Raw genomic sequence first — 15,169 nt, forward strand, 5'->3', positions numbered from 1 at the left:
AGAAGAAAGTACATCGAAGGAAAGAAAATTATGAGTTTTAATTTGGGGTGAACTATAACTTTAAGAAACTTTAGTTACAACATAAGAAATATAGCAAAGTCATACTAAAGACGAGTGCGGGAAATAAATACAGACTGTACAAACAATAAGGGGAGTAAATTACAAAGTTAGTACTAATGGCCTACCATGCACTGTGTGTCTTACAGAGATTATTTTATTGCGTGTTTGACATCTTGTGGATGAACATTACATTGCAGGCTTTCAAGTAATTGTGGGGATATTATTAGTTATCAGGGTTATTAGTTGACTAAAGCAAATTAAATCCATTAAAAAAAAACTTGAAATAAAATAAAAGTTATCTGAAATCAAATATAACAAAAACTAAACTTATTTATTATGATTTTTATTTTCATTTAGTTTAAGTTGATGTACCTACCTAACTAAGAGTAAAGCTGAAACAAAAATAAAATTAGAAATGAAAACATAAATATGTAACAGAAAATTAAATTATGACAGAAAATTAATTCAAAATACGAATAAAAACTAATATCTTAATTAAACTAAACTTTGCCTACATGCATTAAATGATCATAAACCACATGCACAAAGTCATATGTATGTAGATATATAAACTGGGGGTCCCTCTGTTGCTGATGTATTTTGTCCTAAAGTGATGCAAAATTATATTTTCAGCATAACTTATTGAGTAAAAAGTTTAAAGTAAAATGTACACGAATTTCAAATGTGTTAGTAATAAATGTCCCTTTGCTTGCTTTATCCATATGATTTGAGAAGCTAATTTAATTAGTAACCTATAATTATGCAGAAATATTTAATTCTATCAAATGAATTAATTTTTTTGTAATATATTTGTATATTATATATTTGTAATATACAAATATTTTTTTCACATCTTATACATGAACTCATGACCTGAGGTAGTGTTCTAGAGCTGGTGGATTGCTCGTGATCAGCAGCAGGTCTGTGGCTGTGGTGTAACGTTAATCAAACGCATGTTTCCTCCTCCTCCAGTCTTGTGCAGTCTTCCGCCTGCTGTCTGTCTGTCATTACACACACTGACCTCCAAACATGGCCGGCGTACGAGCCCTCGGGTCCCTCTCCAGACTCACAACCAGAAGATATACCCTGTTTACATCCACAATCTTTTCTTACATTTCTTTACATCTCTATCGAATTTCGCTTTGACACTTGCATAAATAAACCACTTTGAAGAGTCATCTCAGTCATACTCCACTGTAACTTGGTAGCTTAGCTCAGCTGCTAATTAACTCGAGGTCTAGTGATGAATGTTTTGTGACTATAAGTTTCATGCACGTTGCAATAATATTATGGTGTACGCAACGAAATGCTAGTAGAGTTAGCGCACTGGCATACTGTTCCCATTCAGATTGCTAATACTGGCCATTATCTGTTAATGCATGACAAAACCAATCAATACATATGTGTAAATATGCATATGCATGTAATATAACGTGTTTAATATGGAGTCGTTCCCTCTGCCATTGAAAACTAGTGTAATCGGGTTTGTTTGGAAGAGAGCTGCTAGTTGGTTTCTATAATACATAATATAAAAATTATTGTTAAATTATGACTAAGTCAGAATTGTTTACAGACACACTTTGCATTCAATTCATAATGTTTTCATCATCACTGGGAAGTGTCTGACATTATCATTGTGGTTGTAGTGTAGGTTAAGGGGAAACTTGGTTAAAGTTCATCTGGTGACTGTAAGGTACTACTGGAGTAATGTGCTCTACTACAGGATGGTCTACATTCTTCTGTGTGTAACTTATCATCACTGACTTTCAACTTATCCTGGCTTGACCCTCACTGGTTAGAGGTCTTATATATTTGGTATTATGACTTCTGTGACCCTTCCGTGATTTTACCTGCACATATTCATCTCTATTAACTTTTTTTTTTTTTTCATCCAATAAAGGTGTCACCAGACGGACCTTTAGAGTTGCTGATTGTATGATGGGTAAAATCATTATATATTATATATAAAATAAAATTAAAGTGTGTGTGACATACATACATACATACATATGGATAAAATATGAGATGCCCCATTTTGGGGACCACATCAAGTGATTTTATATACACAGAAAGCATATTAAATGCTTCTAAATGTGTCTACCTTAATGTGTCAGATAATGTTTGTGAAAATAAAATGTCTAAATATTATATATTTATTTATATTATATATTTATAATATAAAAAAGCTGTATTAAAGTCTTATTGTTTTGATGCTTTTTCGTATTTGATCCAAATATAATACACACACACATAAATATGCACAACAGAAAATATGTATAAATGGTATAACAATTATATAAATACAAATTATAAATGTATATATATATATATATATATATATGTGTATATGTGTGTGTGTCTGTGTATGTATATGTATATTATGTATATTAAAACCTTTAAAAGTATTTTTATATTCTCAATTATTTCATGTATTGATTGGTTTTTCATTTTCATGTCTTTTCGATGTTTCCTCAGCTCGTACACATGTGAACTATGAGATCAAGGGAGATGTAGCTGTGGTCCGTATGAATGACCCCAGTGCACGGGTAATAATTCTCTCCTCAAAACCATGCATTTATGCATTCAAATGATATTATAATCTGTCATAATGTGTTTTGTGGTGTCTAGGTCAACACGCTGTCTGTTCAAATGCAAAGGGAGATGGCAGAAGTTATGGATGAGATTTGGGGAAACAATGCTGTCCGGAGCGTCGTTCTCATCTCATCCAAACCCGGCAGCTTCATTGCAGGGGCAGACCTTAAGTTAGTATCAGGATTCATAATATGTTTATTAGCTGATTGTTGTGATCATCATCAAATACAGTGCTGATATCTTGCCTGTTTTGTTTTTTTAACTGTACCGTGTATTTAGCATGATTCAGGCCTGTAAAACTGCAGAGGAGGTCACTTTCCTTTCTCAAGAGGGCCAGAAGATGTTTGAGAAGATTGAGAAGTCTCCTAAGCCTATAGTCGCTGCCATTAATGGATCATGCCTTGGTGGAGGATTAGAGGTATTGGATTTGTAGTCATTTTCTTCTTCCACATGGTGAGCAAATTTTGGACCTAATTTTTAGAAATGTACTATATATGGTTTTATCATTTGTTGACGATTATTAGTTATACAAACAATAAATTAGATAACTGAGAAGCAAATAACCTAAATTCAGCACTAAAATTGAGATAGCATTTAGTTCTACAGAAAAAATACAGTGTTGATATTGTATATTTTGTCTTTGTAGTTTGCCATTGCCTGTCAGTACAGAATAGCCACCAAGAGTAAGAAGACGGTTCTGGGCTGCCCTGAGGTCATGCTCGGCCTTCTGCCTGGAGCTGGAGGAACACAGAGACTGCCCAAAATGGTCAATAATATGCCAACATCACATTTAGTAATGATTCTCTTGATTGATTCTTCACAACTGAAGTCTGATTGTTTTTGCACATTTGTTTTATACAACTTGGTCTTCCCAGTGCCTTTGATATGGTGCTAACAGGAAGGAGCATCCGTCCAGATAAAGCCAAGAAAATGGGACTGGTTCACCAGCTGGTGGATACTCTCGGTAAAACGATTTCTAATTAATACAGTAATAAACTTTGCAATTGTGTATGTAAAACAGTAATATTGTGAAATATTATTACAATTTAAATGAACCTTTTCTGTTTGAATGTAGTTAATTTTTTTTTCTTCAGTGTCACATGATCCTTCAGAAATCATTCTAATATTCTGATTTGTGACCCTGGACCACAAAACCAGTCATAAGGGTCAAAGTTTCATCTGAATAAAAGCAGAATAAATAAGCTTTCCATTGATGTGTGGTTTGTTAGGATAGGACCATATTTGGTCGAGCTACAACTATTTGAAAATCTGGAATCTGAGGGTGCAAAAAAATCTAAATATTGAGAAAATCGCCTTTAAAGTTTTCCAAATGAAGTTCTTAGCAATGCACATTACTAATCAAAAATTAAGTTTTAATATATTTACAGTAGGAAAATATCTTCATGGAACATAATCTTTACTTAATATCCTAATGATTTTTCGCATAAAAGAAAAATTAATAATTTTGACCCATACAATGTTTTTTTGGGCTATTGCTACAAATATACCCAAGCGACTTGAGACTGGTTTTGTGATCCAGGGTCACATTTTAGTGCTCAATAAACATTTCTTATTTTCAATGTTGAAGATGGTTATGTACTTAATATATTTTTTATATATATTGATATTATATATTAAAATATTTTTGGCAACCATAATATATTTGTGACCCTGGACCACAAAACCAGTCATAAGGGTCAAAGTTTCATCTGAATAAAAGCAGAATAAATAAGCTTTCCATTGATGTGTGGTTTGTTAGGATAGGACCATATTTGGTCGAGCTACAACCATTTGAATATCTGGAATCTGAGGGTGCAAAAAAATCTAAATATTGAGAAAATCGCCTTTAAAGTTTTCCAAATGAAGTTCTTAGCAATGCACATTACTAATCAAAAATTAAGTTTTAACATGATATTTACTTAATATCCTAATGATTTTTGGCATAAAATAAAAATCTATAATTTTGACCCATACAATGTTTTTTGGCTATTGCTACAAATATACCCAAGCGACTTGAGACTGGTTTTGTGATCCAGGGTCACATTTTAGTGCTCAATAAACATTTCTTATTTTCAATGTTGAAGATGGTTATGTACTTAATATATTTTTTATATATATTGATATTATATATTAAAATATTTTTGGCAACCATAATATATATTTTTTAATAAATAGAAAGATCAAAAGAACAGTATTTATTTGAAATATATGTTTTTGGATAAGCATTAAAGTCTTGCCTGTCACTTTTGATCTATTTATTACATCCTTGCTGAATGAAAGTATTCATTTATAAAAACAACATTGAATCATTTATAAAAAAAAACAGGGCCTGGATTGAAGAGTCCAGAGGAGAGGACCATTGAATACTTGGAGGAAGTAGGTGTGGAGGCTGCCAGAGGGCTTGCTAAGAAGCAAATCCCACTTACCAAAGAAAAGGGCTTGATGCAGAGTAAGTGTTTGCAATAGTCAAATTAGTTGTCAGTTATGTGTCTAAAATAATTTTAAAACAACAATTTAATTAGGTTTTTGCATAGTTAAGATTAAAACTGTTAATCTTTTGCAAGATTAAGACTATTGCCTTTAAACACCATAATTCATATATCTAATTATTTCCTTGCAGAAATTCAAGACTACGTCATGAGTTACCCATTTGTGAGACAGCAGATCTACAATACAGTTCAGAAGAAAGTCATGAAACAGACCAAGGGTCTGTACCCTGCCCCACTGAAAATAATTGAAGTATGATATTTGTTATTCTGTGCTCAATGGTGATATGTTATCATAAATCATGGTAGAAATAGAAATGTATTTTGTGCTTGTTTTCTCTTTCAGTGTGTGAAGGCTGGTCTAGAACAGGGTCCGACTGCGGGTTACCTGGCTGAGTCACAGGTGCTGTGAAAGTGTTCAATGAACAATATCCCATAAATTATTGCACTTGACTACACATCTCTTGCTTTTTTTCCCCCTCAAAACCTCACCCGCATTTCTGACCAGGTGTATTTTTCAGGAGGATTTTGAACTTTGCAACTGAAAGCATGCTGACTTATCTGTCGGTTTTCGTTTAATGACAATATTGGGTTAATGCAGGCTGTGGTTAAAATGAAAGACAATGTATAGTATTAAAATTTAATATGCCTTCTTTATCGCCATTTCAGAATTTTGGCAAGTTAGCCATGACCCCTGAGTCTAAAGCACTTATTGGCCTTTACCACGGTCAGGTCACATGCAAGAAGAATCGATTCGGAACCCCTGAAAAGGAAGTAAAGTATGCATATTCTTACTCTATTATCGTGTGTAAATTTATAAGGTAGATTAACGGTTGCTGCATGACTTAATTTAAAATGCAACTACTTAAAGCTGCAGTCCGTAACTCTTTTTGGTTAAAAATGATCCAAAATCAGTTTTTGAGCAAGTACATAACCAGCCAGTGTTCAAAACTATCTCCTTACCTTAGCCCAGTTCACAACAGTAAGCTTATAATAATGTTTTCTAATTTGAGTGGTACTGGTAGGTTTTCGTGGGAAATTCGTCACTGTAAACATAAAGAAGTAATCCCGGCTAGTAGGCTATATCACATGAGGATGCTGCAGGTGGCAGATCGTTTACAGCCTTTTCTCACAGCAGCTGGAATAATTAAATGTATCATTTTGATGGCGGATTTTAATCCAGAAAGGATTATGTGTTTATGAAACACATGTAAGTGACTGAAATTAGATTATATTCGAGTTTTACATGTGCATCTGATTACAGATAACCTACATGGGATCACACAAGTTATGTATTTTAAAGAGAACAATTTGCTTTTTGGGTTAAAACTATTTCAATTTGAAATCGGAATGATATGACAATTAGAGATTAGACTGTACAGAAATTGTAACGCTAATACACACCACATACACATAGTCACGCAATACTGATGTTGTTAACATTAACAATTTGAGAACAAAGTATAACAATAATTTGCACAGTTTGATGTGATATGAGCTCACCGATCGTTAGATTTAAATCAACATTGGTAGCACGATTTATTGTAATGCTTTGTAACTTTTGGTCAGAACAAAAGTGACAGACTTTTTAGTTACTTGTTCAGATGACAATATCCAGTGAAAATTCTTATTTGGGTCATATACTGTATTCCAAGATGTAGGCTAGAATCTGTGATTCCGAAGAACAGGATCAACACCAGTGCGGTGACTGACAGCCACACATCAAAACATTAGATTCACGCACAACCCACATAAAGAAAATAATTCTGCAAATAATTGCAATTGCAGCTTTCAAACAGAGATGGCGACAAAGAAGCAAAACTTACCGATTGCGGCTTTAATGATTTATCTTTATTGCTTGTAAAATAGTAATGAATCTTTCTTGATTTTCTGTTTGTAGAACACTTGCTATCATGGGAGCAGGGCTGATGGGTGCTGGCATTGCTCAAGTGTCTGTAGATAAAGGCATTCACACCATTCTTAAGGACACTACACTGGAGGGACTCAGTCGTGGAGAGCAGCAAGTCTATAAAGGGTGAATATTAAAGGGATAGTTCACCCAAAAATGAAAGTTCTGTCATTAATTACTCACTCTCATGTTGTTCCAAACCCGTAAGAACTTTGTTCATCTTCAGAACACAAATTAAGTTATTTTTGATGAATTCCGAGAGCTTTCTGACCCTCCATAGACAGTAACGCAACTGAAACATTCAAGGCCCAGAAAGGTAGTAAAGACATTATTGTTAAAATGGTCCATGTGACAGCTGTAATGTTATGAAGCTATGAAAATACTTTTCGTGCGCAAAAAGTCCTCTGCTTGTAAACAAGCCGCAGCGCATTCAGGTTCTACGCCACAATGCTGGCTCCTGCGTCAGCAACATCACATGCATACCGTGGTGCTCTCATGAACATGCAGCGAAGACTGACACGGAAGAGAAGAAATTGTTGAATAAAGTTGTTAATTTTGTTTTCTTTGCGCACAAAAAGTATTTGCGTAGCTTCATAACATTGAGGTTAGGGAACCACTGATGTCACATGGACTACTTAACGATGTTCGTGCTACGTTTCTGGGACTTGAACGTGCCGGTTATCAGAAAGCTCTCAGATTTCATCAAAAGTATCTTAATTTGTGTTCCGAAGATGAATGAAGGTCTTACGGGCTTGGGACGACATGAGGGTGAGTAATTAATGACAGTGGGTAACATTTTTGGGTGAACTATCCCTTGAAGTATACTGAACTAATGAATTAAAAAATGAACTAGATCAAACCTTTAAAGGAGAAATTCAACCAGAAATATAAATTGTCATGTTGTTCCAAACATGTATGTCTTCAGTTAATCTTTGAAGCAAAATTAACAAATTTTTCTTGAAATCTGTGTAAAAAAACAAAAAAACAATAATATGGTTTTTATGTGAATTAAAGCCTAAATTAAATCTGTTCATGATATAAAGTGATTGTATCTTTTAATGCTTTGTAACTTTTGGTCAGAACAAAAGTGACAGACTTTTTAGTTACTTGTTCAGATGACAATATCCAGTGAAAATTCTTATTTGGGTCATATACTGTATTCCAAGATGTAGGCTAGAATCTGTGATTCCGAAGAACAGGATCAACACCAGTGCGGTGACTGACAGCCACACATCAAAACATTAGATTCACGCACAACCCACATAAAGAAAATAATTCTGCAAATAATTGCAATTGCAGCTTTCAAACAGAGATGGCGACAAAGAAGCAAAACTTACCGATTGCGGCTTTAATGATTTATCTTTATTGCTTGTAAAATAGTAATGAATCTTTCTTGATTTTCTGTTTGTAGAACACTTGCTATCATGGGAGCAGGGCTGATGGGTGCTGGCATTGCTCAAGTGTCTGTAGATAAAGGCATTCACACCATTCTTAAGGACACTACACTGGAGGGACTCAGTCGTGGAGAGCAGCAAGTCTATAAAGGGTGAGTATTAAAGGGATACTCCACCCCAAAATGAAAATGTTGTCATTAATCACTTACCACCATGTCGTTCCAAACCCGTAAAAGCTTTGTTCGTCTTTGGAACACAATTTAAGATATTTTGGATGAAAACCGAGAGGCTTGTGACTGTCCCATTGACTGTCAAGTAAATTACACTGCCAAGGTCCAGAAAAGTATGAAAGACATCGTCAGAATAGTCCATCTGCCATCAGTGGTTCAACCGTAACGTTATGAAGCGATGAGACTGCAGTCCGTAACTCTTTTTGGTTAAAAATGATCCAAAATCAGTTTTTGAGCAAGTACATAACCAGCCAGTGTTCCAAACTATCTCCTTACCTTAGCCCAGTTCACAACAGTAAGCTTATAATAATGTTTTCTAATTTGAGTGGTACTGGTAGGTTTTCGTGGGAAATTCGTCACTGTAAACATAAAGAAGTAATCCCGGCTAGTAGGCTATATCACATGAGGATGCTGCAGGTGGCAGATCGTTTACAGCCTTTTCTCACAGCAGCTGGAATAATTAAATGTATCATTTTGATGGCGGATTTTAATCCAGAAAGGATTATGTGTTTATGAAACACATGTAAGTGACTGAAATTAGATTATATTCGAGTTTTACATGTGCATCTGATTACAGATAACCTACATGGGATCACACAAGTTATGTATTTTAAAGAGAACAATTTGCTTTTTGGGTTAAAACTATTTCAATTTGAAATCGGAATGATATGACAATTAGAGATTAGACTGTACAGAAATTGTAACGCTAATACACACCACATACACATAGTCACGCAATACTGATGTTGTTAACATTAACAATTTGAGAACAAAGTATAACAATAATTTGCACAGTTTGATGTGATATGAGCTCACCGATCGTTAGATTTAAATCAACATTGGTAGCACGATTTATTGTAATGCTTTGTAACTTTTGGTCAGAACAAAAGTGACAGACTTTTTAGTTACTTGTTCAGATGACAATATCCAGTGAAAATTCTTATTTGGGTCATATACTGTATTCCAAGATGTAGGCTAGAATCTGTGATTCCGAAGAACAGGATCAACACCAGTGCGGTGACTGACAGCCACACATCAAAACATTAGATTCACGCACAACCCACATAAAGAAAATAATTCTGCAAATAATTGCAATTGCAGCTTTCAAACAGAGATGGCGACAAAGAAGCAAAACTTACCGATTGCGGCTTTAATGATTTATCTTTATTGCTTGTAAAATAGTAATGAATCTTTCTTGATTTTCTGTTTGTAGAACACTTGCTATCATGGGAGCAGGGCTGATGGGTGCTGGCATTGCTCAAGTGTCTGTAGATAAAGGCATTCACACCATTCTTAAGGACACTACACTGGAGGGACTCAGTCGTGGAGAGCAGCAAGTCTATAAAGGGTGAATATTAAAGGGATAGTTCACCCAAAAATGAAAGTTCTGTCATTAATTACTCACTCTCATGTTGTTCCAAACCCGTAAGAACTTTGTTCATCTTCAGAACACAAATTAAGTTATTTTTGATGAATTCCGAGAGCTTTCTGACCCTCCATAGACAGTAACGCAACTGAAACATTCAAGGCCCAGAAAGGTAGTAAAGACATTATTGTTAAAATGGTCCATGTGACAGCTGTAATGTTATGAAGCTATGAAAATACTTTTCGTGCGCAAAAAGTCCTCTGCTTGTAAACAAGCCGCAGCGCATTCAGGTTCTACGCCACAATGCTGGCTCCTGCGTCAGCAACATCACATGCATACCGTGGTGCTCTCATGAACATGCAGCGAAGACTGACACGGAAGAGAAGAAATTGTTGAATAAAGTTGTTAATTTTGTTTTCTTTGCGCACAAAAAGTATTTGCGTAGCTTCATAACATTGAGGTTAGGGAACCACTGATGTCACATGGACTACTTAACGATGTTCGTGCTACGTTTCTGGGACTTGAACGTGCCGGTTATCAGAAAGCTCTCAGATTTCATCAAAAGTATCTTAATTTGTGTTCCGAAGATGAATGAAGGTCTTACGGGCTTGGGACGACATGAGGGTGAGTAATTAATGACAGTGGGTAACATTTTTGGGTGAACTATCCCTTGAAGTATACTGAACTAATGAATTAAAAAATGAACTAGATCAAACCTTTAAAGGAGAAATTCAACCAGAAATATAAATTGTCATGTTGTTCCAAACATGTATGTCTTCAGTTAATCTTTGAAGCAAAATTAACAAATTTTTCTTGAAATCTGTGTAAAAAAACAATAATATGGTTTTTATGTGAATTAAAGCCTAAATTAAATCTGTTCATGATATAAAGTGATTGTATCTTTTCACAAAACTTGGATTAGAATGCTCGATTCATATGGATGTTTTATGACACCTTTATGACCCGTTTTGGTTTCCTGGACTTTCAGTGGAGGGACAAATCTCTTAAATTTCATTAACAATGTATTAATTCCTATTTTGAAGGTTTATCAAAGACTTATGGGTTGAATTTTCATTTTTGTGTAAACTATTCCTTTAAGCTAAGTTAAAGCTGCTTTGATATTTTTTTTCTTTTTTATTCTGTTTTTATATTTTATTAGATTTGTTTAATTGTATATTAATTTGATTTTATTTTCAGGCTAAATGACAAGACTAAGAAGAAGAGTATAACATCATTCGAAAGGGACAGTTTTCTCTCCAACCTAACTGGACAGCTTGACTACAATGGCTTTAATAAAGCTGACATGGTCATTGAAGCTGTTTTTGAGGACCTGAGCATCAAACACAAAGTCCTAAAAGAAGTTGAAGCAGTAAGTTAATATCTAACAAGACTGAGATTTCAAATTCTCCTAAATACTAAAGCTTTGATGATACCATATGTTCCTCCTTCCAGGTGATTCCTCCACACTGTATATTTGCTACCAACACATCTGCTTTACCAATCAAAGATATTGCAGCTGTCAGCAAGCGACCTGAAAAGGTAAGAAACTTGAGTTCTTGACCACCATGTGAAGTTTAGAGACGATCTGGAGCATGTTACTGTTTTGTTTCAGGTAATTGGAATGCACTACTTTTCTCCAGTCGACAAGATGCAGCTACTGGAGATCATCACCACTGATAAAACCTCTAAGGACACAACAGCCTCAGCGGTGGCGGTCGGCCTGAAGCAAGGCAAAGTCATTATCGTCGTTGGGGTGAGAGAGTGATTTTCAAAATGTACATTTTATGGGTCTGTAATCCATTAAAATGTTTTTGAATAACAAATTGCAATGTCTGTCTTCAGGACGGACCAGGTTTCTACACCACCAGATGTTTAGCTCCCATGTTGGCTGAGGCAGTGCGTGTATTGCAGGTTTGTGTATTTCCTTCTGAATTATTCATTTATTCCCATCTGCTGTAAAAGTGTTCTATATAAAAACCAGGCTATGATGACACTCTTAATAGTATCATGCCTAGTAATATGCAGATCTTTGTATTTTCTACATACAGGAAGGTGTCAACCCCAAGAAGCTGGATTCCCTGACCACAGGCTTTGGCTTTCCTGTTGGTGCTGCAACCCTGGCTGATGAAGTGGGCATTGATGTGGCAGCTCATGTGGCTGAAGACCTCGGCAAGGCCTTCGGCTCCAGATTTGGAGGGGGAAATGTCGAGTTTTTGAAGAGCATGGTGGACAAAGGATTTAAAGGTACATTCTTTAGCTTAAGGACAAAGTATACTTCAGTTTTGATGTGAACGTGTTTGCATACAGCTCAACCTTCAAAATAGAGTGTGCGAACGCATGGATCAATCTCCAAAGATCCATTTTTAAAGGCACAAGCATAAAATAACATTTGAAAAATGTAAGTTGTAATTACTGGAAAATAATGATATTAAATCATAATAAAATAATAATAATATCTGTGAAAGTAATAAAATTAAATACTTGAATATAAATTAGAAAATGTAAAAACTATTTGTTCAATACAGTTAATTTATCATAAGTTTTCATATGTATTTGTTTTATTTTGGTAGTGTTCATTTGTCTATTTTGTCAGCAGTTAAATACTCATTTAAAGGGATACTCATTTGTACGCCCAAAAATGAAAATTCTGTCATTAATTACTCACCCTCATGTCGTTCCAAACCCGTGAGACCTTCGTTCATCTTCGGAACACAAATTAAGATATTTTTGATGAATTCCGAGAGCTCTCTGACCCTCCCATAGACAGCAAGGATCCTAACACGATCAAGGCTCAGAAACGTAGAAGGAGATTGTTAAAATAATCCATGTGACATCCGTGGTTCAACAGTAATTTTATGAAGCTACGAGAATAATTTTTGTGCGCAAAGAAAACAAAAATAACGACTTTATTCAACAATTTGTCTCATCTGCGTTACCCTATACCGCCATTTTGGAAAGTATCACATACAAAAACAATGCATGTACGTGGATACGTTTGTTTACGTTCAGATCAAAGCGTAAACCGTGTATCTGCGTACGGTGCTGCTGACACAGAACAGCATACGTTGTTTATGTATGTGATACTCTTCAAAATGGCGCTACAGGGTGACGCGGAGGAGACGAATTGTTGAATAAAGTCGTTCCTTTTGTTTTCTTTGCGCACAAAAAGTATTCTCGTAGCTTCGTAAATTACGGTTGAACCACTGATGTCACATGTAATTAATGACAGAATTTTCATTTTTGGGTGAACTATCCCTTTAAGGCTTAATCTTTAGCGACCTTTAGTGACCTTAACATGTTCGGTATAATTTGTCATAAATATTTCTTCTCAATTCGCAATTAGGCCGTAAATCAGGTAAGGGCTGCTACATCTACCAGCCTGGACTTAAACGCAGGGATGTGAACACAGAAGCTCTGGAGATTTTGGAATCATACAAGCTGACGCCAAACGCTGCTATGTAAGTTGTTCAGACTCTTTAGTTTCAGTTCCTAAAGTAACATTTTATCAGGACAGATGCAGTGCTATTGTTCTGTAGTAGGGTAATTCATCATTTTTCATCCAAGAAGGAAAAAAAAGCATCCCTGCTGCTTTCTGTCTCTCCACCCAGATCTTCAGATTCAGATATTCAGTACAGGTTGGTGTCCCGTTTTGTGAATGAGGCTGTTCTGTGTTTGCAAGAGGGAATCCTTGCCAATCCAGTGGAGGGTGACATTGGGGCCGTGTTCGGTCTTGGCTTTCCACCCTGCCTTGGAGGTGAGAGTCCAAAGTCTAGATTGACTTTGATTTAAGCAAAAGACATTTTAAAGGATAACGTGCATTCATTCCCATCATTATGATAATTATCTAATTGCAGGACCCTTCAGGTTTGTGGACGGCTTTGGTGCAGACAAACTTGTGGAGAAGATGAGAAAGTTTGAGGAGGTCTTTGGGAACCAGTTTACGCCTTGTCAGCTGCTGCTCGATCACGCCAAGGATCCGAGCAAGAAATTTCACAAGTGACTTTAGCCGTCATGTGCCATTACTACTTCTTTGAAGTTTCAGAGATTTACGTGAAAAACAAGCAATCGCGATTGTGCACTTAAAGCGAGAATACAGAATGTGAAGGACCTTTTTGTTCCTTAAAACGGACATAATACATTACAATATGAAACATCACTTTTCCCGTAAGATGCCATGTGCATGACTAATATTCAGGTAGACTTTGGCCAAGCGATAGCCTTTTACTGAATTAAATGAATTTGTTTTTGAGTTGTTTTTGTATATTAATGAACTCTGAAGGTGAAATTGTTTTCTAATGATTGTGTACAAACTGTACAGGCAGAGGCATCAGGCCTACTGCTCTTCCTCATGTTTTCTAGGATATAGTCCAAAAGCACTTGTCTGTAAAATAACTCTTTTAATTTCAGTGAGCTTTGATGCTCATAAAAAATGAATGTCGGTGAATTAAATGAAATGCTCAGGTCTTCTGTGATTATGGTGTTTTTATTAATTCCATGTGGTTTTTACAGATGGGACAATTTAGGTCATGTTAACTTCTCTTCCTGATGTTATAAGCATGCTGTAGACATGCAGAGCTGTTATGATATATTTCAAACAGGGTGATAATCTGTTAACTACCTACTGTACTGAAAATGTCTATGAAACATACATTACATTTTATAATGACAAACTTGATTCAATTATTAAAAACAGGATGCATATTCAAATTTAAATGAACTATAGCTGTACAGCATCTTTATAGTAACTTGAATACTACAGCACTAAACAGTATGAGAACATTTCATTTAGATCATTAATGTAGCATAATATGTCCTTGGCTTTTCTACAGACCTGCTGAAGTGCATTCAATAAACTAAATGGAGTGGAAAGGTCAATGTTATTGATATTGGCTTTTTCTTATAAAGATCTCCAACGGGGCGCTCGGTGGCTCAGTAACATAAATAAATAAATGAAATATACACCTGATCCAGTGTAATTTGCTAATTAAATGAAGAAATCAACGTTGGAGTTTCTTTTGTGACAAACACCAGCTGACTACATTATTCCACTTATTGCTAGAGATGTTCCGTTCAACACCGAAGCTTCGAAGCTTGTATCAAAAAAGCAACAGCTTTCACATTGAAGCACTGGA

The 15,169-nt window shown here is 35.4% G+C and overlaps 1 protein-coding gene across 1 annotated transcript; it reads left to right on the plus strand.

The window, feature by feature from the left end:
* Positions 1-1,023: 1,023 nt before the first annotated feature.
* On the plus strand, positions 1,024-14,501 carry LOC107594700 (trifunctional enzyme subunit alpha, mitochondrial-like). The gene is made up of 20 exons (XM_016284853.1): positions 1,024-1,154; positions 1,959-2,002; positions 2,536-2,606; positions 2,689-2,822; positions 2,932-3,070; positions 3,299-3,418; positions 3,514-3,616; positions 4,979-5,101; positions 5,273-5,391; positions 5,485-5,541; positions 5,808-5,917; positions 7,039-7,173; positions 11,235-11,406; positions 11,490-11,576; positions 11,650-11,790; positions 11,880-11,948; positions 12,086-12,281; positions 13,381-13,495; positions 13,646-13,791; positions 13,892-14,501. The coding sequence occupies exons 1-20, from the start codon at positions 1,090-1,092 to the stop codon at positions 14,035-14,037; spliced, it is 2,292 nt and encodes a 763-aa protein (XP_016140339.1). The 5' UTR covers positions 1,024-1,089; the 3' UTR covers positions 14,038-14,501.
* Positions 14,502-15,169: the final 668 nt, after the last annotated feature.

This window comes from Sinocyclocheilus grahami, unplaced genomic scaffold (assembly GCF_001515645.1).
Source record: "Sinocyclocheilus grahami isolate Dianchi unplaced genomic scaffold, SAMN03320097.WGS_v1.1 scaffold189.1, whole genome shotgun sequence".
In the NCBI taxonomy this organism is placed as follows: Eukaryota; Metazoa; Chordata; class Actinopteri; order Cypriniformes; family Cyprinidae; genus Sinocyclocheilus; species Sinocyclocheilus grahami.

Coding starts and splice junctions, on each gene's coding strand:
- LOC107594700 (XM_016284853.1), top strand. CDS start 1,090: ATGGCCGGCGTACGAGCCCTCGGGTCCCTCTCCAGACTCACAACCAGA. Junction 5,102..5,272: donor AGAAAAGGGCTTGATGCAGA/GTAAGTGTTTGC, acceptor ATTTCCTTGCAG/AAATTCAAGACTACGTCATG. Junction 12,282..13,380: donor GGTGGACAAAGGATTTAAAG/GTACATTCTTTA, acceptor ATTCGCAATTAG/GCCGTAAATCAGGTAAGGGC.